The 24,131-nt window shown below is 47.4% G+C and overlaps 1 protein-coding gene across 1 annotated transcript; it reads left to right on the top strand.

The window, feature by feature from the left end:
- Positions 1 to 39: 39 nt before the first annotated feature.
- PIK3CD (phosphatidylinositol-4,5-bisphosphate 3-kinase catalytic subunit delta) lies at positions 40 to 24,053 on the top strand. The gene is made up of 23 exons (XM_072354430.1): positions 40 to 105; positions 4,839 to 4,999; positions 6,215 to 6,443; positions 6,898 to 7,127; positions 7,764 to 7,943; positions 8,525 to 8,674; positions 8,985 to 9,074; positions 9,288 to 9,509; positions 12,353 to 12,449; positions 12,852 to 12,982; positions 13,781 to 13,840; positions 14,029 to 14,196; positions 14,823 to 14,944; positions 15,109 to 15,252; positions 15,502 to 15,601; positions 16,231 to 16,409; positions 16,646 to 16,755; positions 17,199 to 17,277; positions 18,087 to 18,254; positions 18,431 to 18,554; positions 19,684 to 19,829; positions 20,319 to 20,451; positions 21,012 to 24,053. Exons 2-23 carry the CDS (start codon positions 4,859 to 4,861, stop codon positions 21,147 to 21,149), a joined length of 3,141 nt encoding a protein of 1,046 aa, XP_072210531.1. The 5' UTR covers positions 40 to 105; positions 4,839 to 4,858; the 3' UTR covers positions 21,150 to 24,053.
- Positions 24,054 to 24,131: the final 78 nt, after the last annotated feature.

Below are 24,131 nucleotides of genomic sequence, written 5' to 3'. Positions count from 1 at the left end.
CGGCGCTTTGCAGACGGTGCCTGAGCGCGGGGCGGGGCGGGACCGCCCGCCGGCAGCGGGGCCGGGCTGGGCCGGGAGCCCGGCGGGCACGGGCGTGCGGAGCAGGTGAGCGGGGTGGGGGGGGATTGAGGGGCGGCGCGTGGGGGTCACTTCAGCCCCATCCGGGCGCCTCAGCGTGGGGCTGTTTGGCCCCGTCTGGCCGCGTTCCCCGCGGGGAATGGAGCGCCGCGCTGCTCCGCGGCATCCCGCACAGATCCCGAGGAAAAGCGGTTCTGTTTGACGAGGATGCGGTATTTCCGGGCTGCGGGTTCGGGCTGAGCTCTCACAGCCGTCACCTCGGGCCACGAGGGTGGCGGTGCTGCCGGGCCCGGCCTCGTCTTGCAGCCCTGCGGGTCCGATCCGCCGGTACCCGCTGTGCGTGCCGTGCCCCCCACCGGCTCTCCGCTCCCTTGGCACCGCTGTGCCGGTCGTGTCTCGGGCCCGGAGCTGGATGTGTGGCGCTCGAGGGTCAGTAGCAACATGCGGCTTGTTTGTGTCTGCGAGATGCATCTGGGTGCCTGGTGCTGTCAGCTGCAAACACGCTAATTTCAGCAAGCAGCGCTCGTTATCACGGCTTCCTCCATCCCCCGGGCTGTGCCCGTGCTGGCAGTAGCAGCAGCAGCAGCAGCCCTGCAGCACAGCCCGGCGCTCGGCAGCATCCTTAGCGAGGTCCGCCTGTGCACGTGAGAGAACTGAAACGCAGAGGAGTCGGCTGTTCAAAGTCACGCATCAAACGACCATCGGGGTTGGGAATGGAACTTTACGAGCTGTCGGGTTTTGAACTCTTGCTTTAACCGCTAAATGCGCTGTTTTCCACTAGATGCTCCCTCAGACAACAACTGAAACGTAGCTGGTTGACTTTGACTTGCCTAAAAAGCTGCTTAAAGTTTCCAGCAGGGCACGGCTCTGGCCCCTTCCCCCCCCTCAGGTGCTTTCCCATTCCTCTGCCTCTCTCTAGCAGTGCTGCTTTCCTTCCAGACCAGGTATGGCTTTGCGTTTCTATTTCTCTTGAGCTGCTTTACCAGCGCTGCTCTCTCCCTCCCTCTGGCTATTCTTTGGGTTGGGTTGGAGGTCCTGCTGAGCCTGAGTGATGTATATTGCTCTGCTGCTCTTTGCTGAGTTGCTGTGCAGCTGGGAGCCCACTGAACTGCAGCCTGTTGTTATCACCCTGTATACATTCTGCTTTCCTATCTCTCTGCTTACTGACAGCCTCTTTCATCATCGGTCCTGCACACAAACGAGGTTAGCTTCAGTTTGGATTGCATTAGTGTAATTCTGCTTCCAATTACTTTTCTTTGTAAGCCTGTTAGATGGGCACGTGTGTGTGTAAGGCAGGCACGGAGCAATGTAAATGCTCAAAGTGTGGGTGTGTTTATTTCAGAAAGGGAAGGGCACAAGCCAAGAGATTCTTTGGATCTAGCAGTTATTCGAGGCCTGCTCCCTGTATGTTTCATGTAGATAGAGTAGCCTGCACAATGGGAAGGTCGTTGTTCTCTGCTGACATCTCTGTACACTGAAGGTGCTGACTGTGCTCTGTAAATGGTGCTTTGTTTGGTCTCTGGTAGGAAGGGGATGCTCAGAGGCCTGAAACGTTGGGGTGCGTGATTTCATCCCTTGCCCAGTTATTCTGAACAGATTCCATTATAGATGTGATTCAGCCTAATGTCAGTGTATGCAAAGTAATGAGTTGAGGTGGTTAATCAGGGGCTCATAAATCTCTAATAAGAGGCATCATAAAAACAGCACAACTATGGAACCGGAGGAACTGCAAAGTACCACTGAGAGGTCATGGATCAGTGATGGAGTTGTGTGTAAAGCAAAAACTGATGGAAGGCTTATTATGGTAAAGCAAATAGAAGTTGTAACAGTCTGGGTTATGGTTTGAGGAAATGAACCCTGGGCATAGGAAAGCATTAACTTCAGGTGGTGAGGAGTGCTCGCGTGCTTCTCTTCGTCTTCTCAAGGGCTGCTGGTTTATTTTTCCTGCTGTGATCGTGGTCCGAGTCCCGGTTTGTGTGTATGTGTTGGAGGAGGCAGAGCTGTGCTGCAATTCAAGTCTGTGTTGAAGGTGCAACACTATCCCAGGAGCTGAAAGAGGGCAGAGATGGCTCAGCTGGGATGCTGATGAGTATTTCAGACTGCGCTAAATGGACACTGTAAAGGAAACACTCTTTTGGTGTGTGAGAGCACAGGAGTTCTTGTGTCAGATCTGTTCTGTGGTTGCTTTCCCCAAAATGGACGATGTTTGCCAGTAAGGCAGCAAAGCTCTTCTTGTGGCAGAAAGGGCTGCAGCCAGTTGGATGTGGCAAGAGGTGGCTGTGAGTCCTGTCCAGCTGGCCCTACTCTGAGCTGCTGCCTTGAATGGGGCAGCACAGCAGCTCTTACACCTCTGCAAACAAGCGGGTGTTTCCAGCACCTTTTACCGCACGTGTGTTTGTTCTCAGATGAATGGACAGACAGGTTGTCAATGCTTACCAGCAAGCAGGACTGCTAAGGCCAGTCCCACACCATGAGCATCTATTGGTTGCATCCACATCCTGGGATTACATTAGGCTGTAAGGTTAAGCAGGTTCAGCATGTTTTTTCTGTCCCATTAATCTGGTGACTACCACTTGCATGTGGGTATCCAGCTAGCTCTGCCAGGCAGCCCCCCAGTGCTCCCATCCTACCTCCCATCATGCTTAAAGTTTCCAGCAGGGCTCAGCTGTGACTTGCACACCCTGGGGCCATGCTGACTTGCTCTGGGAGTTTTCCCAGTCTGTTCTTTAAGGGAAACTCATGGTTTACTTCTGTAAGAGCCCATCAGTGCTCAAATAACTTGCCTTTCCCCACAGCCTGCAGTATTTTACCCCATGACCGCCACCAAAAAACCAAGCCTGAGCTTAGACACCTTCAGAAGGTTCATTGACTGCATCTGTGAGAACACAGGGCTGGTTCAGCTCTGCTACGTGTGTTGATGTGTGTTGACTGTGTGCTTAAACCCTGCCCAGCACGTGTGTGTGTGTGTGCGTAGAACTTCCCATGGTCTCCTCCCCCTGCAGTTGATGCCCGCAATGAAAGCAGTTTCCTGCTGTCTCCCACACTGCACCCATCGCTTGTAAACTCCGCACCACTCGTTTCTTATAATCTTGAAAGGTATTTTTTGTAGTCCTGGGGTTTAGTAATTCTGTCATCTGCTTGTAGGCGTTCAGCTTCCGTGCCTGTGTAAGGCAGCACCCTCACTGAGGCTGGTGGGACACTGCTCCCTTTGTCATCTGATAGCCTGTTGCTTTCCCCCCGCTCTTTCAATAGCAGTTATATGTTGTAAACACCGGAGTTGTACTTCATACATGTTTGATAGGAGATGTGTTCGAGTGTTTTATGTTAGCTGCTGGCTTGTTCGATACCGACCAGGTGATTTCATGTTTGTTACACTCTGCAGAGATTTGAGTTTCATTGCAACTCGGCATTCCTTTGGGGTATCCACCTCATTGGTAAAATCCCTGTGCATCCCGAGATCCGTGTGATGTCTTTGGAAAGACAAGGCCCCGAGTGACTGGAACTCAGCCTCGTAATGCCACTGCCCTGGGCACGGTGCTTCATGTCTGATGGGAAGTTGCATCGGGCAGAAATCCTTAGCAGGACGAAGCAGCTTTGGCCATTATTGTGCCTTCTGTGTCTGGTTGTCAGCAGGGCAATGGCAGTTTGCTGCTTTACTATTGGGCTGAGGCAGCAGATATTGTACACATTTGCTGGTTTTGTTGTTAATGAGGAGAGGACCGGGCAAGCTTGTTTTGCTTTATTCAAGCTTGTAGATCTTGCCTCCGCCCCCTTTTACTTCCCTCCCTTTTAAGGCACATGGGTGGTTTTGTGGTCTCTGTATCCGGTCTCTGTGTGATACAGCATGTGTGCTGAGGAAGCAGGACAGATAAAACATAGCTCTTATTTCTGGGAATCCTTACCTCACTGCTGATGGGGAAGTGCTGTGCTCCCAGGCGCTGCAGATAAGATGCTGGGTTCCTTGTCATGCTGAAGCGTGGGGCTGGCTCACAAAAAGCTGCCAGCAGTACTTCATGATTTGGGAGACCCCAATCTTGGGCAGCGTGTTGCTTGGTGTCCAAGTTTGTACACCAGCTGACAGCTGCAAAGCCATGTTTGAAGCAGTGAAGTTAGCACTTTTAGTACTCGCTTTCGTAGACTGAAGATAAGGGACTGTCAGAATTGCTCAGGGCATGTGCATGGTTGAATGTAGAACTAGCAAAGAGTCGGATAAAATGGAGTTTTATATTGCTATAGTATTTTGTGTGCAGGCAAATGGATGGAGCTTGAGGGTTCCTCTGACTTTGACATTATGTGTCTTTAGGAGAGAAGCCATACGATGGGCCTCTGCAGCACCTTTTGTTTCAGTCATTTATGCATGCATTTATCCGTGTTTGTACCTGCAATTGGGAAGTGAATGGATGCAGATGGAATTAACAAACTTACTGTGGTTGCCTCAGCCTCGGATTTCACTTTTCCTATACTTTTAGAGGCGTGTTATGCAGTGGAGTACAATTTGGTTTAGTTTTAAGGACGATGCATGCAGACTCAGAACCGGCAGCACCTCTGTAGCAAAAATACTCCCGTGGCTTAAAGGCTCTGGACTGGAAGTTCGACTAAGGTGCCAATTTTCCTGAGCTGCGGAGGATCTGATAACCTTTCCTTTCTTTGGGTCCTTTTGTGTATTAACTCTGTACAAAGCCCAGCACAGGTTTGCTTTGTGCCCTGAGGAGGTGTTATGTAGTTGGAAGCTGCAGGCTTTTTATTCTCTTTTCTTGCAGGTAGCTAAGCAGTGAGCAGGATGCCCCCGGGCATTTACTGCCCTATGGAATTCTGGTCCAAGGGGGAAAACCAAAACATCCAGGTGGACTTTCTGCTGCCAACAGGCATATACTTGAACCTCTCCGTGCCCTGCAATGCCAGCTTGGGCGCCATCAAGCAGGTAACAGCCTTGGTCACTCAACTGCAGTTGTTGAAGTAAGGAGTCTGTTCTTGGGAGCGTGTGAGGAACTGTGTGGGGTCTTAATGCAAGCTGAGTTTAATGCATTGCTGAGACAGCTTCTTGGGAGAGCCTCTGCAACCCACTAAATGCACATCTAGCTGCTGAGGCTGACAGCAACAGGGGGCTGATGGTACTGCCGATGGTGTTGGGCTTCATTCACTGGGTACTGAGGTGTGAATTAGTTTTTGAGTGAGTATGGGATGAGTGCAGACATGAGCTGGCAACACAGGGCTTGGGTTGCGTGTTTGATTGGTGCTTCCTTCAGCCAGCCAGTCCAACACTGGATCTTTAGTTAGCACTGTTCTTGTCTGTGCGGATTCGAGGAAGAGAAGTGAATCCTAATAGACAAGTTCAGGTGCTGGACTCAGTGTTCAGGGTGCCAGCCCTGCCATCTCTTGCATCACAGAAACCAAACAGTGAAAACAGAGAAGTGACAGAGAGAATTTAATTAGAGGAATGAAATGCTGTTACAAAACCACGCGTTAAAGAAATGATACTTTCTTATTTCCCTGGGCAGAAAGTGGGGTTAGGGGAGAGTGAGGGAAAATAGAATGGAAAAGGTTTTCTCTGCAGCAACAACCTGGCCTAGATGAGTCACAGATCACAAGGGACAGAAGCACGGTGCCAGATTATTCCCGGTTTTCTCATACTGCAGTTTTCAGGCCCAAAATAAGTAAATAAATAAATAAAAGGCAAGTGGAGCTGATTGGTTCCAGCTGTTAAGTTGCAAGCCTGTGTTTTACTGGGTCAGCTGGAGGCCCGTCGGCTGCAGGGCTGCTTCTCCTACAGCATGTGCTTAGGAAGGGAGTAAAGGAGTGGAATATCAACAAGGCTCTCAGTCAGCAGGTACTGCCAGGTATTCAATGGGAGTCACTTAAATACTGAGGTGAAGTGATTTGCCGTGCCCGAAACAAATGCCAAGCACAGAAAACAAAAGTGAGTCGGTTAAAGGCACTTGCAAATAAATCTACCCAGATTTATTACCCAGATCTTCAGCAGGAGTTGGAGTTGCCAGACTTGGCTGAAAATACAGCCTGTGGTTGCAGGTGCAGGGATGCTGTGCGAAGGTGGAGAGTGAGGCTGTGGGATGGCAGAAGGAGGAAGATGAGGTTCTGGCAGTGGCAGTAGTTTCACTGCGCTGTTGGTCTGTCCCAGGTGGTGTGGAAGCACGCTCAGTATGAGCCACTCTACCATATGCTCAGTGATCCCGAGGCCTACGTCTTCACCTGCATCAACCAGACAGCTGAGCAGCAAGAGCTGGAGGATGAGCAGCGACGCCTTTGTGACATCCAGCCCTTCCTGCCCGTACTGCGGCTCGTGGCTCGAGAAGGTGACAGAGTCAAGAAGCTTATTAACTCCCAAATCAGCCTGCTCATTGGGAAAGGTCAGTTCCCTCATCGCTGGTCTCAGCAGCAGCGTGGCAGGGCTGCAGGCCATGGGTGATGTGCGCCTCTGTCCTGGATGGCATTATTACTTATGGAATAGCAATGAAATCTTGCTGACGTGGTAGATGAACTAAGCAAGACTTCTCTACACTGCTTGTAGTAAAGGGATAGTGTGTATGGAAATGCAAGAAGAAGGGCAGCTTTTCCTCCTGGCAAAGTGATGTAGCATGGTGTCATTACTCCACAACAGCAGTTGCTTATTTACTCCCTGCAACTGTGCAGCGTAAATGAGCAATTAGTAGCAGCTCAGCTGACTTGTCTCTTTTTGTTTGAGCAAATATTAAGTGTGTCTTTAGGAAGATTGTTTCACAGACATTTGATTGTCACCAGCTCAATCCCCCAAGGGGTACAAGTGCTTATTTCATCTTTTTTTTTCCCTCCACCTCCACACAGGTTTGCACGAGTTTGACTCTGTGCAGGATCCAGAGGTGAATGATTTCCGCACCAAAATGTGCCAGTTCTGTGAGGAGAGAGCAGCAAAGCGGCAGCAGCTCAGCTGGGCAGCTTGGATGGAGTACAACTTTCCCTTGCAGCTTGAGCCCATGGCCAAAGGCCTTGGAACTGGACTCTTGCACACACCCGTCAAGAACATTTTTGTCAACGTCAAGTTTCAGTCTGGCGGGGTAAAGCACCAACTTTTCTGTGGCATTGTTTAACCTGTTCGTGTTTTCCCCCGGGTACCAGTTGGCTGGCGACTGAAGTTGCTGCATACACACATGATGGGAAGGTTTCTGCTTTATGGGTCAGAGAGAAGCACAGAAGCCAGCTCAGCATAGACTGCTTGCAGGCATTGGTCTGTGATGCCTATGGGGCCCCGTTCTTGCCTGCTGCCCTTGGTTAATGTGAATTTTGCATGTTGTGCCTGGGCATGAAGCAGGGGCCACCTCTAGGAGAATAGCTTGAGCACAATGACCCCAGCCACTATCTGCTTGCTGGTGGAACAGCAGTAGGAAGATTTTAGTTTAGTTTTCAGTAACTACCAGCCGCACGTACTAGTGATCGTGTTTGCACTGGACTTAATGTTATTACTTGCCAGCCCTGTGCTTGCACTGCTGAAACATATTCTTGCCTAGTTTGGCAAACATCTCTACTTATGTGCTTGAGGGGCTGGGGGGAGGATAATTTGGCTTCCCTATCCTTTCCCTTATTGTCAATAACAGGAATCTTGTTACCTCCCAGCTGAGCTATTGCTGCTGCTTGTGCTGATTTCAGCTCTTTGCTGGTATTTGACAGTCCATGCTGTGTTGTTGGGGTTGTAGGAGAGCTTCACTTTCCAGATCTCCCCAAATGAGTTCCCCATCACATTAATGAGCTATGCTGTCAAGAAGCAGGCTACTGTCTTCCGCCACGAGACAATGGAGAACCCAGAGGACTACACACTGCAGGTGAATGGGAAGTACGAATATCTCTATGGGAATTACCCCCTGTACCAGTTCCAGGTGAGCCTTTTGTCTTGCTTTGATAAAAGAGTCTGTTCCCCTTTGTACTCATTTTAGTGGGAGGGTGGTTGAGGCATGTCCTCTGTCAAGGAGACACTGCTGTTTACAGAAGGCAGCATGCTGATGGCAGGGCCTGGGTGCTGCTTAGGACAAGGGGTACCTTATGGTTTTGGAAGCCAGTGATCTAAGCCTGTCACTGGGTGCCAAGAGTGGTGTAAATGCTTTTATAGCTTATAGTTCTTGTCTGCATGGTGGACTAGAGGTTTGCTTTTTGAAAGCTGAACAAGGAATTTCCCTACCCTACTGGCAGAGCTAAGTGCTGAATCCTCAGCAGTTTTCCCTTTTGGGTCAGTTGATGAAATGTCAGGTGCGAGGCATGTCACATTCTTGGCTATGGCAATGTGAGACCAGGGAGATGTTGGTTTAAAAAAACAAGAGGAACTGCATTAAAATGGAATTTTGGTTGTTGCTGTGTCCTTTCCATAATTTCTTGTCACCTATTTCTGCTTCAGCAGTTCTGATTTGTTCTCATTCCTGCCTGGCTCTGTTTCATCCATGCCGACTCTCTCCTCTCTTCACAGTACATTCGCAGCTGCCTGCACCGAGGCTTAACGCCCCACCTGACTATGGTACACTCATCTACTATCATTGCTATGAGAGATGAGCAGCTCAACAGTATCGCCAACCCCCCAAAGATGGCAGTGAAGCCTCCCCCACTCCCTAAGAAAAAGGTAAAGGGGCACAATGACTGAGTCCCCGTTAACCAATACGCTAATGGTGGTGCTAATATTGGTCTTGGAATGGCAGCTGGTTCTCCCCACTGCTCTTGGGGCAGGTTATTCTCCAGGGTTTAAGAGCTGGGGGTTCCAGTCAGCTTTCCAGATCCCTCCATACCTGCCCTAGTTGACACAGAGTACTGCTCACCTGCAGTGCAGTGCTCGTTTGTGTTGGGGTTGAAAGCATGTGGTGAGTGATGAGGACTGATACTGGCTTGAGAAGCCTTTGCATCTATTTCTAACCAGAACCCTTTCCTTCTTCTAGCCAAACTATGGTTCTCTCTGGTCCTTGGAGCAGTCTTTCTACATCGAGCTGGTGCAAGGCAGCAAGGTCAATGCAGATGAGAGAATGAAGGTAGGTACTGCAGTTCTCAGCTTTTGTTTTGTTTTGGCTTTTTTGCTTTCCCAGTTGCATCTGTCTTGTTTGTGTGTGGTGAGGAAAACAGGGGCCAACAGCATCCTATTTTCAGGAGTGGATTCCCTGCTCCATTCTGCTTCTAGCCGGGTTTTTGCAGGCAGGTTGAGTCCTTGTGGATTCATGGTATTCTCTTATTTCTTCTCCCCACAGCTGGTGGTGCAGGCAGGTCTCTTTCATGGCAATGAGATGCTGTGCAAAACGGTGTCAAGCTCTGAAGTGAACGTGTGTTCAGAGCCAGTGTGGAAGCAGAGGCTGGATTTTGATATTAACATCTGTGATCTTCCTCGTATGGCACGGCTCTGCTTTGCACTCTACGCTGTCATCGAGAAGGCAAAGAAAGCTCGCTCCACCAAGAAGAAGTCCAAGAAAGCTGTAAGTAAAGCCAGTGTGAGGCTGAGCCAGGCTGGCCAGAGCTGCAGGGCACAGGACACCATTCGTAGCCAAGCGCCTGTTGCTTTCAGATGACTTTGTGAATAAAAGAGCTTACAGAATGATCACCAGTAACTGCCTCTGCAGGAACAGGAAGCTGAGGAGTGGCTGCCCATAGGGAAGGATGTTTTAACTGTAATTTCTTCTTCAGAAAGGCTATTAAGAAACATACTCAACATCGGAATGCACACAAAGAGGAATCACTTGTTAGTTTTGCTGTTTTGCAGTTCCACAACTTCCCTGTTTTGCAGTCGAGGTTAAAGCCTTACTCTATGCTGCATCCTCTTTTATTAGAAAGGTCTTTTATGCAAGTCTCCATGGAGCAAATTAACAGCTAAGAATGGGGAAGAACACAAGCAACATAAGCACTGGTTGCAGCAGAGCTCTAGGTGAGGTAAAAGAGAAGTGTAGGGTTTGAAGGCTATTGTCCAGGCGCTGCAAACTGCAGATGGGAAGTGTCACAGCACTTCGGAAGCTCTTGTGCTGAGCTTCTGAACCAGCTCCTCTTCATGGCTGGCAGGTTTGCTGAGCTTTATTGTGTTGACATCAGTAAGGCTCTCAGGGTTACACTGCATTACTATCTGGGGAGCAGCAGGTGACAAAAGTCCTATTTATATGGACCAGTTTCCAGGTTGGAGGCTTCAGACTGGAAACATCTCAAGGCTAAGACCAGGACCAACCTTTTCACCTCAATATTGTTTTCTTTTTGTGTGTTGCTTTGCTTTCTTAAAAAACAACTGAAGAACAGCAACGCTGCAGTTCCTGCTGGAGGTCTGCCTTGAACAGAATGTCTCAGTCATCCACAGGCTGCATTTTTGTGGTCACATAGGAGCAATTCTCAGTTTCGAGACAGTCAGAAGGAAATGTTGCTGCTCTGATTGATAAAACAAGACCAGCTCAGTTGTTAAGAGGAGTAGTTGGTGTGTGTTCTGTACTGGGGAAAAGTGGTGCATTCTGATGAGCTTTTCTTGTAAAGTCGTGGTATCTGCTGGAGCTGAGCTTTGCAGCAGGGCACCTGATGACACGTTTGGGCTGCAGCTCTGAGTGGGGTGCCCAGCTCTCATTTAGAACCATTGGTAACGGGAGGTTCCAGTCAAAGTGCACCCTGATTTTTATTAGATTAAGTATCTTTTTGCTTGCTTTAAGTGCTCAGAGGTTACGTACATGCATGTTGTTTGTCGGTGTGGAGTGTGCAGAGCAGATAGGTGGGACTAAATCATTTATTATCACAAAAACAGGCGAGCCTGCAGACTGGCTGAGATGAGTCAGAGCTTTAATGTCACTGGTTGGCTTTCAGTGTTTCTGTAGGTCATGCAGGAGATATTTCTGTCCTTACGATGCTGAATCGTTTCTTTGCTGGACTTTATCCACCAAAAAATCTCGCCTTGCTTTTTTGGCAGGCTCTGTGCTGTGGTTTGATGTCACACAGTCTGTTAGACAAGGTTACTGCTGGTGGTGTCGTGTTTGGCTTTTCCCCGAGATCTGAAAGCTGATGTCTCAAATAGGATTTTGCAGAAGATGATTTAGTCTAATCAAATCAACAGCAGAGGTTTGTGAGAGGCCGCTTGGAAGTGATTCATTTTGATTCATTACGGAGAGCTGCTGACACAGCTCACTCTGGGTTTGGTGCACCTTCTGGGGGAGCCTGGTGTATTATCCTGAATATCTGGGTGGAACTAGATGCCTCCATGTGAATCCCTTCAAATGTTACCCAGTCTGTGTGTGTCTCACTACAATTCGGTCTTTGCAAGTCAGTCTCTGTGCTGGTTTACACTCAAGCCTTGTTTTCTGAGGAGCCAAGTGAAAGGGCTGGTTTTGTTAAGCTGTTACATGAAGTAAAGTGTTCCACTTGGGGAACCTGAGCGCAGGAAATCTTAGGTCACTTGTGGACACATCTGTTTGCTCTGGTGGCGGGGAGTTGGTTTCTCTTTCTTGGCCACATCCCAGTCACTTTACTTGCTGGAGTCCTGCACCTCCCACATGGGACTGGTTTATGTGACTGAGTTGGGCTTTTGGGTGTTGGTATTTCTGTTTGTTTAGCTTGGTGGGGTGGTGGTGTTTTCTTTCTTGTTGTTGGGAGGAGGGTGAAAGGGTTGGGTTGGGATTGGCAGCATAAAGTTTGTCATCTGTAGGTAGGTAGTGTTCATTATTGCACAAAGGAGACAACAGTTTTTCTTCCCCTTTCCAGATGCACTCTGCATTCTCTGTCTGGTGTTCTGAGGCCATATTAACTGTCTCTTCCCCGTTTCAAAACTGAGGCTCTTCTCTCTCCCCTCAAGCCTTGAAATACACAAGGGATATAAAATGTGGCTCCTTCAAATATCACTGAGTATAGAATTATACGGCCATATTGGACACCCAGAGAATCTTCAGCTGTGCAAAATATTGGGTGATATCTTCAGCTTCAGACTTATTTGCAGGGAGTGTTTAGTTCCAGTCAACCACCAGGATTTGGTAAACATCTGAATTTGATGCTGTGCTGTACTCAGGCTACGTTTTAGAATGTAAAAGGTGGGCAGCAGACATGGCTGCTTGGGGGATGAGTTCTTTATAGCATCCTTTGAAGGGTTGCCCAGATGCTCTAGAATGGAAAGTTACCCTGCTGCTGTATTCTGCATTGCAATTTGCAGACTTGGAGGAAATTAAGGGTATAATAAAACTTTTTAGTCCTGTCTGCTGTGGGGGTTTTGCTTTGCATAGGGATATCTCATATTCTTTTTCTGCTTTTTCCTTCCCTCAGTTTTGTAAATACAGCACTCACATCAGCTTTTTCCTTTGCTTTCCAGGACTGCCCCATTGCCTGGGTGAATGTCATGCTCTTTGATTATAAAGACCAGCTGAAAACAGGGGAGTGCTGCTTGCATATGTGGTCTTCCTTCCCAGGTATGTCAGGAGCTAATGCTGCTGTGTGTTTCTGTCTCTAGCTCCTGCCACAAAGATGGGGTCTGCCCTGTGTTCTCCATTGCTGTCCAATAGGTTGCAGGAGGAGCATACTGTGCTGCATTAACTCTGTGCTAGCAGTTCCAGTACCCTTACTGCTCTGTATTATAGTGATGCTGAGGTGATGGCCTTGTTTTACCTGACGCTGCACATATGACTTAAGAGGCTGCTCATGTCCTAAGGATGCCATGTATTCTTCAGTGCTGAGAGGTTGGGAAAATGAAGTGAGCTGCTCAGGACCAGGCAGTGACCAGTGACAGAGCTGGAGGCAGTTCCTGTGCTCTGCTTTCTGGACCAAAGCTTCAGAAGATTCTGGTTTATGGATTTACGTACTTTGCTTTTCAGATGAGAAAGGTGAACTTCTGAACCCCATGGGCACGGTGCAATGCAACCCCAACACAGAAAGTGCAGCAGCCTTGGTCATCTGCTTCCCCAGCGCTGCATCGCATCCTGTGTATTATCCATCATTTGAGCAGGTAGGGAACGTGGACGTTTTCTTGAGGGGCAAACCTTAGCTTTTTAGTGCAGGAGCACACGCTTGGGCAACTGTCTGCAGAGACCAGATACAAACAAACTTGATTAATTGATAGAAAGTAGGAAAAATGACCTTTTCTGTTAACTTGTAACAGATCTTTGAATGAATAGTTTTGCACGCTCTGAATTCCTAAGGTAAGACTGCTCTCATCCATGGGCACTTGTTTGCTAATGGATTTAACTGAGTTGCCTTCAAACTGCAGGCAGTGCTGGGCTCTATAGAATGGAAGAAGAATAAGGGGAAAATGAGTGAAAGAGCTCCCTGCCTTTCAGCACAGAATGGCAATATGCTGTGTGGTATGAGAGCTTTCCATCTGTCACTACAGCTGGCCACGCTTCTAAAGTGGAGGCAGAAGTGTGCCTGTTGCAGGAAAGGAAGGAGATCTGCTCTGCCAGGGACTCATCCGTGATGCATGTTCTGGCTCAGCAGCTCTAACAGATTATTGCTAGCATGCGAGGTTCCTTAGGCAACACTGGCTGTTTGGAAAGCACATGCCATTGTAGGAACCCGGAGTGGTTCCTGTTAACATGGAGTTTAGTGGGCCAGCACTCCATGCGTGGACCATGTGAGTGTGTAGATGTGATTTTCTTGGGAGGAAGGACTCATCCCTTGATTTTTGGGGCAATTCCCTTCTTCAGAGGTGGCAAGTCTCTAATGCAGCATAAATGCCTGAAATGAAGCAGGCTGGAAGTACAGAGGAAATGAGGAGCCTTTCTCAGACTCTGTATTTGTGTTTCAGCTGCTGGAGTTGGGGAGGAATGGAGAGCTACCCCGCTCTGCACCAGAAGATCCAGAGGAGGTGAGTCTCGCATCAGCTTTTCTGCTGTGTGCAGGCCTCCCTTCTTAGACTAAAGTTGTATCTCTGTCTTACCCCCAACCAGCATTTTTCACTCTACCCCACTCTTACTACATCTCTCTGGGCTGAGCAAGCCCTTTGGGTTGAGGCTGAGCCCTCTGTATGCTCTTTGCTGTGATTCCCATGAGCAGAAGCTGCAACTGAAGGAAATACTGGAGCGGAGGAGCCACACCGAGCTCTATGAGCATGAGAAAGATCTGGTGTGGAAGATGAGATACGATATCCGTGACCAATATCCACAAGCTTTGGCAAAGCTCCTTACCATCACCAAATGGAACAAGCATGAAGATGTGGCCCAGGTGAGGATGCTGGAGTTGGCAGCGGGGCACATCTTTGATGAATTGTTCTGTGTCTATACCCTGTTATGTCTGAAAGGCCAGCTGAACCAGAGCTGTCTGGCAGTGCCCTGTGCAGGTAGGTTTGGCATCACTTGGGCTCAGCAAAGTTTGCCACTCTCTTCCCAGCTGCTGTTGAACACCTTTGTATGCTGAGTGGCACCCAGTCAAGCTGAGGTTTGGCTCTGTGTGCTTTCTCAGCCCCACTGCTGAGCAAATGGGTAGTGCTTGTTTTCTCTAGAAAGGAGGCAACTGGAGGCAAGAAACAACCAGTTGATTTCACAGCCAGAAATAGGATCTGGATTAGATGGTGAAAGACCAGCCACAACCTACTGCAGGTGGTCAGCAAATCTTTTGCACTGAGAACTTATCAGTTCCATCCTCACTGCCAGAGCTTTAACAGGAACCTCTAAAGGTCCCCTTCCAGTCTATGTTGTTATGCTACAGAACAGTGTCTTTTCCCAAGGCTGGTATTTGATGTGATGTCTGCAAACCAACTCTGAGGCATCTGTAGTGACTAGGATGGATTCCCACCACACAAAGGATCTGCTCTTCCAGCAATAATTTTTACTTCTTTTTCTTTATTACAGATGATTTCCCTGCTTCAGACCTGGCCAGAGCTGCCTGTCCTGAATGCCTTGGAGCTGTTGGATTTTAGCTTCCCTGATCGTTATGTTGGCTCCTTTGCTATCAACTCCTTAAAGAAACTGACGTAAGTGCTCACCACGAGGGACTGGCAGAGCCCCTTTCTGTGTGTGCTCAGGGCTGTGGAGGAGGACCATGAATGAGGCTGGCAGCCTTTCCTGTGCTGTTCATGTAAGCACACTCGTTGCGGTACAGACGAGGTTATCTCCTATTTTTCCTTTCTGTCCACAGAGATCATGAATTGTTCCAGTATCTGCTGCAGCTTGTCCAGGTGCTCAAGTACGAATCCTACTTAGACTGTGAATTAACCAAGTTCCTGCTGGACAGGGCACTATCCAACCGTAAGATCGGCCACTTCCTGTTCTGGCACCTCAGGTAAGAGCAGATGTTTGGGGCTGTTGCTTAATAATCGAGTGAGACCAGGGTTTACTGGATTCCCCATTGCACCGTGAAATGAGATAGCAAACGTTGGCACACGTGGATGCCAGAGTATCTATTTATTCTCTCTACTGCGTAGAATCCAAACAGCAGCTGACATTTCCTACAACCCCACTGCACACATACACACTGTGCTGGCACTTGCTGTGGTAGTCAGGTTTGCTTTAACCTCCCTTCTTCCTCTAGGTCAGAAATGCACGTCCCTGCAGTTGCCTTGAGGTTTGGCTTGATCCTGGAAGCGTATTGCAGAGGCAGCACCCACCATATGAAGGTTTTGATGAAACAGGTAAGGATTGCTTTTAGCTTAGATTGCTTAAGGTTGTCATCCCTGTTGCTTGGAGCTGGTTCTCGGCTCTTAGATTTTCCAATTTAATGTTATTGGTGATACAGAAAGAGCCTTGCAGCTGCTATGTTGTTTTTGGCATATCCTGTTAAAGAGCCTGGAGTTCCCCATCACGTGTGACTTTGCTCATCTCTTACTCACCCCCACATGTCCCAAACTGCAAGATGTGTCCAGGAGGGCTTGAATTTCTCAGGCTGCTTTTATAGATGAGTAGAATGAATTGCCATTTAGTAGAGTATCATTAAAATTCACTGCCTGGTTTGGAGCAGTGCATTCTTTCTTTCAGTTGCCATGTGGAGGTAATCCTGTTCATTACTGACTCTAAAGTTTATTTGCCAGGATCACAGTAGCTGCTTCAGACATGGGGCATACATGAAGTCAGAGCAAAGATGTGCCCACAAACTAATGCTGTGTCTGTTGTCAGGATGGATCGGTGCTTTTGGATAACCAGAACTGAACAATTAAGAGATGCAGGCAATTGCTGCATTTCACAGCAGGCTTTTCTAATTCTTGCACTTTCTTCAGGCATTTCCTATCTGTTAACCCTGCTCTATTCATCCATTTCTTTGCAGGGAGAAGCACTGAGCAAGATGAAAGCTCTGAATGAGTTTGTTAAATTGAGTTCTCTGAAGGCCACCAAGCCTCAAGCCAAGGAGATGATGCATGTGTGCATGAAGCAGGAAACTTACCTCGAAGCACTTTCCCACCTCCAGTCCCCTCTGAACCCCAGCATTATCCTCACTGAAGTTTGGTAAGCAATATAAATGCAGCTACATCTCATCCTCCTCCTGTGCTGCAGGTTTTGCTCAGCAGTAAAGCCAGGTTACACTGAGACTCTCTTTTCTCACAGCAGTAGGTTCTCAGCTCTTAGACTTTTCAGTTTCATGTTGTCTGTCTGTTAGCAGTTCTGGATGCTGTTGAAATTGCAGCTTAGATGCAAAGATTTCTAATAGGTAGAAACACTGACGGTATTTTTGTTTCCTGTAGTGTGGATCAGTGCACGTTTATGGATTCCAAAATGAAACCCTTATGGATTGTTTTTAATAATGAAGAGACAGGTGGAGGTGGAGTGGGCATCATTTTCAAAAACGGAGATGGTGAGTCTTTCTTGAAGGATGTGCTTCCTGGGCATAATGGTCTCAGTTGATGACTGGATAACACGCTGATAGCTGGATACTCCCACACACAGTAAAAGGGAACGCGCTGTGATGGCCTTGCAGGGTTACTGTTAATCCTGCTCCTGTTGTGGCCAGAGATTCTTTCTAGGGAAGTGCTGCACTGTCTGCTGTGGTCAGAGCGGTGACAAAGTGAAGCAGCGTTTATCTCCATTAGATAGATCAACTCGGACAGGAGGAACAGTAGCTTTACACTGGTACTACATTATTCAACTGTGAGGACATTCCTTGCTTGCAAGATGGAGGTGGCAAAGGCCCTTCTAGCATCCTGCTGCAAAGGCAGAACAAGTTGAGCCTGCAAGAGAACAGGAGGAGAAAATAGGGAGGTACTTAATGAACCTTTCTTCCTTTGCAATGCTGCATAGATCTTCGTCAGGACATGCTGACTCTGCAGATGATCCAGCTGATGGATGTCCTGTGGAAGCAGGAGGGCCTGGACCTGAGGTGAGTAATGTGCTTACAGATGTTTGGCTGCAAAGATCGGTCATGTGGGTACAACTGTTTTGCTTGCAAGCTGCTTTTGTCTCTGTCAGGTCTGTCAGTATTCTGAGATGGTCAGGTTTGAAGGTGCTGAGGAGTAGAAATGCAGTGAGAAGGGGGGAGGAAGAGCTGGGACACTGGGAATTCCAACTAAATGCACCGTGAGGCAGAAGAGACGCAGGCAGTTTAAGACAGAACTCTGCAGCTGCTCCCACATGGTTTAGGGAAGGATGAAGTATGGAGGACAAAACTGCAATCCAGTCTGCCAGCAGAGGCTGTGCAGTTTCACTGGCAGCAAGCAGAAGTTGGTGATCTGTGCTGTTACTGAACCTGAAGTTCACTGCTGGTGCTAGAGCCAGGGCTGCACATTGAGATGTAAGTGGTTTGGGGCTTAAATCGGGCTCTTTTACTAATTCCCTGTTCAGCCATAGTTATGCTGCATTTTTGTCCATGTGAATAAATCAGTGCTTGTTAGTTGGCTTGGACAAGCTGCCAGATGGAAGATCCTCCATGTGCACATCCCAACTGCCCTTTGCCCTTCTGAAGCACAGGAGGTGAAGGTGGCTGGGTGCTCAGTGATGCAGTTCCATCTGCTGACTCAACACACTGAAGAACTGCAGGATTTTCCTTGGTTCCAATTTGAAGCTTAGGCCAAAAGGACAGTTTTTCTCTACCAATTTGCTCTTGATATGGCTGATAAGGGAAAGCTGGAAAATGGAGATGTCCCAATTGCAGGTGAGGTTTCAGCAGAAGGGTTTCTTTCGTCTTTGCAGGATGACTCCTTATGGCTGCCTCTCCACAGGAGACAAGACTGGGCTGATAGAAGGTGTCATGCATTCTGATACCATCGCTAATATCCAGCTCAACAAGAGCAACATGGCCGCCACCGCAGCCTTCAACAAGGATGCACTGCTGAACTGGTTGAAGTCCAAGAACCCAGGGTATGTGGGCTTAGCTTTTAGTGCTGCTCTGCTGCTTCCTTCCAGTGAGAGACAAGCTGCTTCTGCTTTCCTCGATGTTATCCTTCAGTTATGCATGTTTCCAACCTGCTCTGTGTGTAGTACTCTGAAGTACTGGTCTTCAAAGTAAAATCCCCTTTTCATCTTTTCCTCCTTAGTGATGCTTTAGAACAAGCTATAGAGGAGTTCACTCTGTCCTGTGCGGGGTACTGCGTGGCAACGTATGTGCTGGGGATAGGGGACCGGCACAGCGACAACATCATGATCCGGGAAACTGGTCAGGTATGGGGCTTCACTGCTGCTGACGTACTGGAAGAGGTGCACGAAAGCTGCTTAGCAATGGATGGAAACATCCCAGTGCAGTTCTACTGCCAAGGGGTGCACCTTCCAGCAGAGGCGGACTGGACAAATATTCTCAATAGCTTCCATCACAGAGAGGGTAAATATACAGCTTCAGAATTTGAATACTGTTCTCTAAGCAGGTGTCACTGCCACCAGCTGACAAAGTAATCTCTTGTTTGGCTGCTGTTATTGAAATTACAGCCTCAGACCAAAAATCATTTGCAGATACAAACCTGAGCTCTGTGTACTCAGCAGGCTGAAGACTGACTTGGCTTCAGCAGAGCTACAGACTGCTCGTAGTTGCTCGCTAAGAGCCTCGGTTACTTGTCCAAGATTTTTATAGCTTTCCTAGGAAAAAGACCTTTTAAAATGATTGCATGTGATCAATATGGTTTTAATTTCACACTGACACTGCAAGGACTGCAGAGCTACTGTGTCATTCCATAACCAGACAGTGACCTCCCCTCCTGGGCTATGATTGGCAGCAGCCCTTACCGAGGATTTCCTCTTGCAATATAAAAAACAGCGCTGGAGAAGAAGCCTACGCAGCTTTCTTCAGAGCCGGGCTGCTCAGCTGTTTGTCCACCTGGGGGAGCTGATGCTCTGCTGGATGCAGCCTTGGGGTTTGCACACGTTTTGGGTTTTAGGGCAGCTCTGCGAACTGTACATGATTGTGCTGTGACCTTCCTTCCCATCATGGCACTGGTGATGAGAATGCTTCATTTGCTTTATAGTTTTTGTTTGTCTGTTTTCTGGGGGGAAGCCGTACCTGCACAAGTGAGGTTTGGTAGCAGCTTCAAAACAGACCTGATTTTCACACGCTGTCTGGGACCGCAGGCTGCACTGCTAGGATAAGACAGCATTAAACAAAAACCAAAACACTTTGTTCAGCTGTCCCAAGTCCTGCAGAGGCAGGTACCTCCAATAGCACAATTAAACATTGCCTCTTCTCCCAGAGGAGAGCCAGGGGACAGGTCAGTTTTCTCCCTCGCAAGCTCCGTATCTTTTGAACACAGTAATGGGAGGAGCTGTGCTATTCTGAAAACAATTTGTTCCTCCTTATTTCCAGCTGTTCCATATTGATTTTGGTCACTTTTTGGGGAACTTCAAGACCAAATTTGGTATTAATAGAGAACGAGTTCCGTTCATCTTAACCTATGATTTTGTGCACGTCATCCAGCAAGGAAAAACCAACAACAGTGAGAAGTTTGAAAGGTAAGAGTTAGCAGTTTAACTTGGAGTAAGCTTTTTAAGGTCTGAATTGTTTGTAAGTCTCAGTGTTTGGGGTGCAGAAGGCTTTCACAAGGGCCTGGTGATGTGAGAAGTCCAACCACTTACCTTGGAGTTGTCAGACCTTGTTATGCAGCAGAATGCCAGACAGAATGCAGCACTTGTGTCTGTGCTGACGTAGTGCTCCTTTGTCCACATTCTTGGAACTATAGCTGGATTCAGATTTGTGGCTATGGAGATCCCTAGGCTTGATAGTCTAATTACAGTCGTGTATTCCATTAGCTCTTGTTAAATGGAATAGCTGAATAACTTACAAACATTAGCTAGTCCATTTCAATATATACAAAGTAAAACAAGTAAATGATTGTGTCCTAGAGCAGGTGAAAAGGTGGTCATCGATGCAGACAATAGGCCTCACTGTTTTATAAAGGAAGATATTAGTCAGTTCTTTGCCTCATCTTCCTTTCCCAACAGATTCAGGGGTTATTGTGAAAAAGCCTACATGATCCTGAGGCGCCATGGTCCTCTCTTCCTGCACCTCTTTGCACTGATGAAAGCTGCTGGCCTGCCAGAGCTCAGCTGCTCTAAGGACATTCAGTACCTGAAGGTAAGAAAAGCTGAGCTTTTGGCTGGAAACTGAATGCCTGGTTGTGTAGATCAGGGTGGAAGATTCTTTGAAGCACCTGAACAGCAAAAAATGAGTAAATGTCCGTGGCTCCCATGGGGGATGTCAGAAATGGCAGCTCCTGGTGCACAGGGAGGAAATTCACCGGATTCTTCATTAGAGAAGGGGTAAGGCCTGTTGTAGAACCAGCTTGCAGGGAAGGATGCAGCTCTTCTGTTGAGCACTGATTCCTTTTCCCAGCTTGCCTCCTTAAATTTAACTACCCAGCTTTGTCCATCTGAAAGCGAGTAGCTCTGAAGAAGAGCATCAAGAAACCTAATGCTTCCTTACTCCTAAATTACAATACAAGGACACGTGTATTGCAATGAAAAATCTTGTGTGACTCTGATAACTGTTTAAAACAATTAATGGCTGTTTGTCTTCTATTTAGTGCATTTTTCAATACGGAATTTCTTAACAAGTAAATATTTTGGTAGCTCAGCAGTTAATGGCTCAGCTGTACTTTGAGTGAGGCTACGCTGAATTCTGCCTCTTACCTTCAGGATTCCCTCGCTCTTGGTAAAACGGATGAAGAGGCACTGAAACACTTCAGACTCAAGTTTAATGAAGCCCTCCGAGAGAGCTGGAAAACCAAAGTGAACTGGCTGGCACATAACGTATCCAAAGATAACAGACAGTAGAGCGATGGAGTCAGCCTGCACACTTGGTCCAAGAGAATGTACAACCACTTGCACTGAATCCAACCATCGTAGACTGGTTTTATAAGACTGATGAATGTTGCCGTGTTCAGGTCCCTCACCTGTGGTCCCAGAGATCACACCTTTCTGCATAACTGAAAGGTGTTGGACTGCCAGCAGCCACCCAGTGATGCACTAGATCTGTGGGTGACAAGGGAGAGGCACAAGGCAATCAAATTACTGCCAGCAGTGACAGGTAGGTAGTTGCACCGTATCCTTAACAACTCGTTAAGTTTCAAATCTTCTACTGGAAGAGTTCAGGCAGTTTCAATACACTTTGAAGTCAGTAAGTGTGCTAACATGTCCATTTGTATTTTCTTGACAATTCAGCTCAACACTGAACAGCTACTCTGCTGTAGCTCTTATAGCACAGCTGTTGTAGGCCTCTACCATTACAGCTCAGGCTTTAACTCACTACGTGATCAGCTAAGGTACGCAGCCCTGTTTGTTAGCACAGCTGGGGTGCAAAGACTGTGAGTGGGGAGCTCAGCCAAAGACAAGGTGCAGTCATCTGTGCTGGTACCTACACTGGACAAACTGCTCCGGCCTTCTCCTGTTGTCACGGCTGCCTCTGCCTCGTTACCAAGGAGAATCTGTCCCCTCTCCCACAAGGTGCCATTGATGTATTTCTACTCCTGTGTCATGTGTTTGTCTCCAGCTAATGTCCTCACCTGGTGGGCAGTTCTGAGCACTGGTGTTGCACAGGGACAGATGAACAGGAGCCACTGCTGTCCCTCATTGCCTCCCATGAGCATCAAGCAGGCTGCAGCCTACGGGTCATGCTGGAAGATAAATAGTCTGTTTAGTATCTGCTTCCTTTAGCAGTTCCCTGGTGTGCTTCCCTTCCATTCCTCATGTTCTTCACATCATCACATTCTCCAAGAGGTGCTATCATCATTTCTGGCTTTAAAAGAATGACGGTCAGATTTTCACCACATCCCTAAAGTTGAATTCTCTCTTTGATTTGTATGTCCCGACCTGTGTTGGGCAATGGTGAATTTACAGGACTCAAGTAGATAAAAAGGAACACGGGCACTCCCTATTCTTTTTTCCAAGCAGCAAGAAACATGTCAAATGATGGACTACCCTCATGTGAATGTAAGATTTCGTGCCTGGTTTGAGTTAATTTTGCCAAACATTTCCTCAAAAAGAGCTGATTTAGTGCAGATGCTGAATGTGCTTTTTTATTCTCAGTACATCTTCCCTGTTATGGGGAAATCTTGTTCGTTTTTGGAACCAGGACGTAAGTGAAAGTGACAGTCAATATTATATTTGTCAGTGAATGGAGCAATACAGCATAATTACTTTCTCTGATACGTTTGTTTCCCGAGTCTATGATATAATTCATGGTTTCCTTGAACTGGACAGCAGTCAGTGAGTGATCTCAGCTTTCAAACCCGTATTTGGAATTACAACTGCAAACTGTAACTTATACAAACAAATTTGTGAGAGTAATCCACCTGGGCTGTTCACTTAGCTGGTGTTTTAAGTACTGTAAGAATCACTTATTTTCAGTGCCAGGTGATGCCAACAATTCTAATTCCTCAGTGCTTCTTTTATTTTCTTAAGACTCAGAGTTGTGGAGTCTGGGCGTTCTGCACTCCATCTTATTGGAATAACACAGAACGTGCCACAGAACACAGTAAGGCAGGAAGAGATCCCAATTAAGGACGACATAGGAAATGCAGAAGCAATTCTCTTTCGGTTGCTTTGCTATTAGGAAAAAATACTGTAGAATTTAGGGCTCTTTGAATACTAATCTGACAGTGAGAAAACAGGATTGCACACACTTTAAATTCCTGCTTCCTCAGTAGGGAGGAAAAATCACAAAACCATGATGCACACATTGACTCTGTGCTCCCTCCTTTGGGGTGCTGTGCCTGGACTCTGCTTGCAGAGGTGCCTGTGGCCACACAACTTTGCTGTATCTTAAGAGACTAGGTAAATATTGCTGTTTCCTTATTAAATTAACTCAGTGCAGACAACATGCAGGAATATTAGGCCACAAGCAAGCTGAGAGGCAGCGCAACCACAGTAATCTCATGGGAGGGAAGAAACATGCTACAAAACCATAAACATAAACACAGTTATCTTACACTGCTGTAAGCAGGGAAGCCTGGATCCCGTGTCATACTGCAGCAAGGCAGTCTTACCTGGCAGGTTCCTTGGGTGTGCTCAGGTACTTTGATCACAGGCTCACAGCAGTTCCTTCCTACTTACAGAAGTACAAAGCAGCAGTGGCTCCTGTCATCTGTCCTTCCATTGTAAAAGTGCAATAAAACAAAGCTGTATCAGCATCAACTGCTAGAGCTGAGCCATTCCAAAGGCGTCTCAATTCAGCACAGTTTTACAGCTAGGTTATGCCATCAACAAAGCTGACTTCCCTCCAAGCAGTACAAACGTTGATGAGTCATTGAGTGGATTTCCTCCCTTGTACACCCCTGGGACAGCATCGTGAATGGAGCTCTGATGGCTGCGCTGGGCAGCAAAGAGCTGCTGTCTCCAGCTTTACACAACAGCTCACCTGATTCTTCCCAGCGAGTTGAACTGTACCGAAGGTGAAAACTTAAATCATGTTCAAAGGTATTATGGTTCACTGTAAATAAGTATCTTCTGCTTTATAAATAGGCTCCGTGATCCTCCCTTCTATTTATTCAGAGATGGTTTTTGTGATTTTAACTCTGTATAAACTGATTGTTCTTATTCTGTTGCCTTTGAAAAAGAAAAGTATTTTTTTAAGCCAAGCCGTGGTTGTGTAACAAAAGTGTGTTTACATGTTTAACTTCTCAGTTGCTCCAGGTACGTGTTTTGTAAATAAAGAAAAAAGGATTAAATTGCACACCAATGCTCCAGTGCTCCTCCATGTGATAAAGGTCAACAATAATAAAACCAAACTCTACTTCTAGGCCAATGAATTCACAGTTA

This window comes from Excalfactoria chinensis, chromosome 20 (genome assembly GCF_039878825.1).
Source record: "Excalfactoria chinensis isolate bCotChi1 chromosome 20, bCotChi1.hap2, whole genome shotgun sequence".
Lineage (NCBI taxonomy): Eukaryota > Metazoa > Chordata > Aves > Galliformes > Phasianidae > Excalfactoria > Excalfactoria chinensis.
Note: the sequence above shows the minus strand (reverse complement) of the source record. Positions and strands in the feature narration are given on the sequence as shown.

Excerpts from the sequence above, each read along its gene's own strand:
- PIK3CD (XM_072354430.1), top strand. The coding sequence starts at position 4,859 with ATGCCCCCGGGCATTTACTGCCCTATGGAATTCTGGTCCAAGGGGGAA. Across the intron at positions 7,128-7,763 it reads TCAAGTTTCAGTCTGGCGGG|GAGAGCTTCACTTTCCAGAT; the intron begins GTAAAGCACCAA and ends TTGGGGTTGTAG. Across the intron at positions 9,075-9,287 it reads ATGCAGATGAGAGAATGAAG|CTGGTGGTGCAGGCAGGTCT; the intron begins GTAGGTACTGCA and ends TTCTCCCCACAG.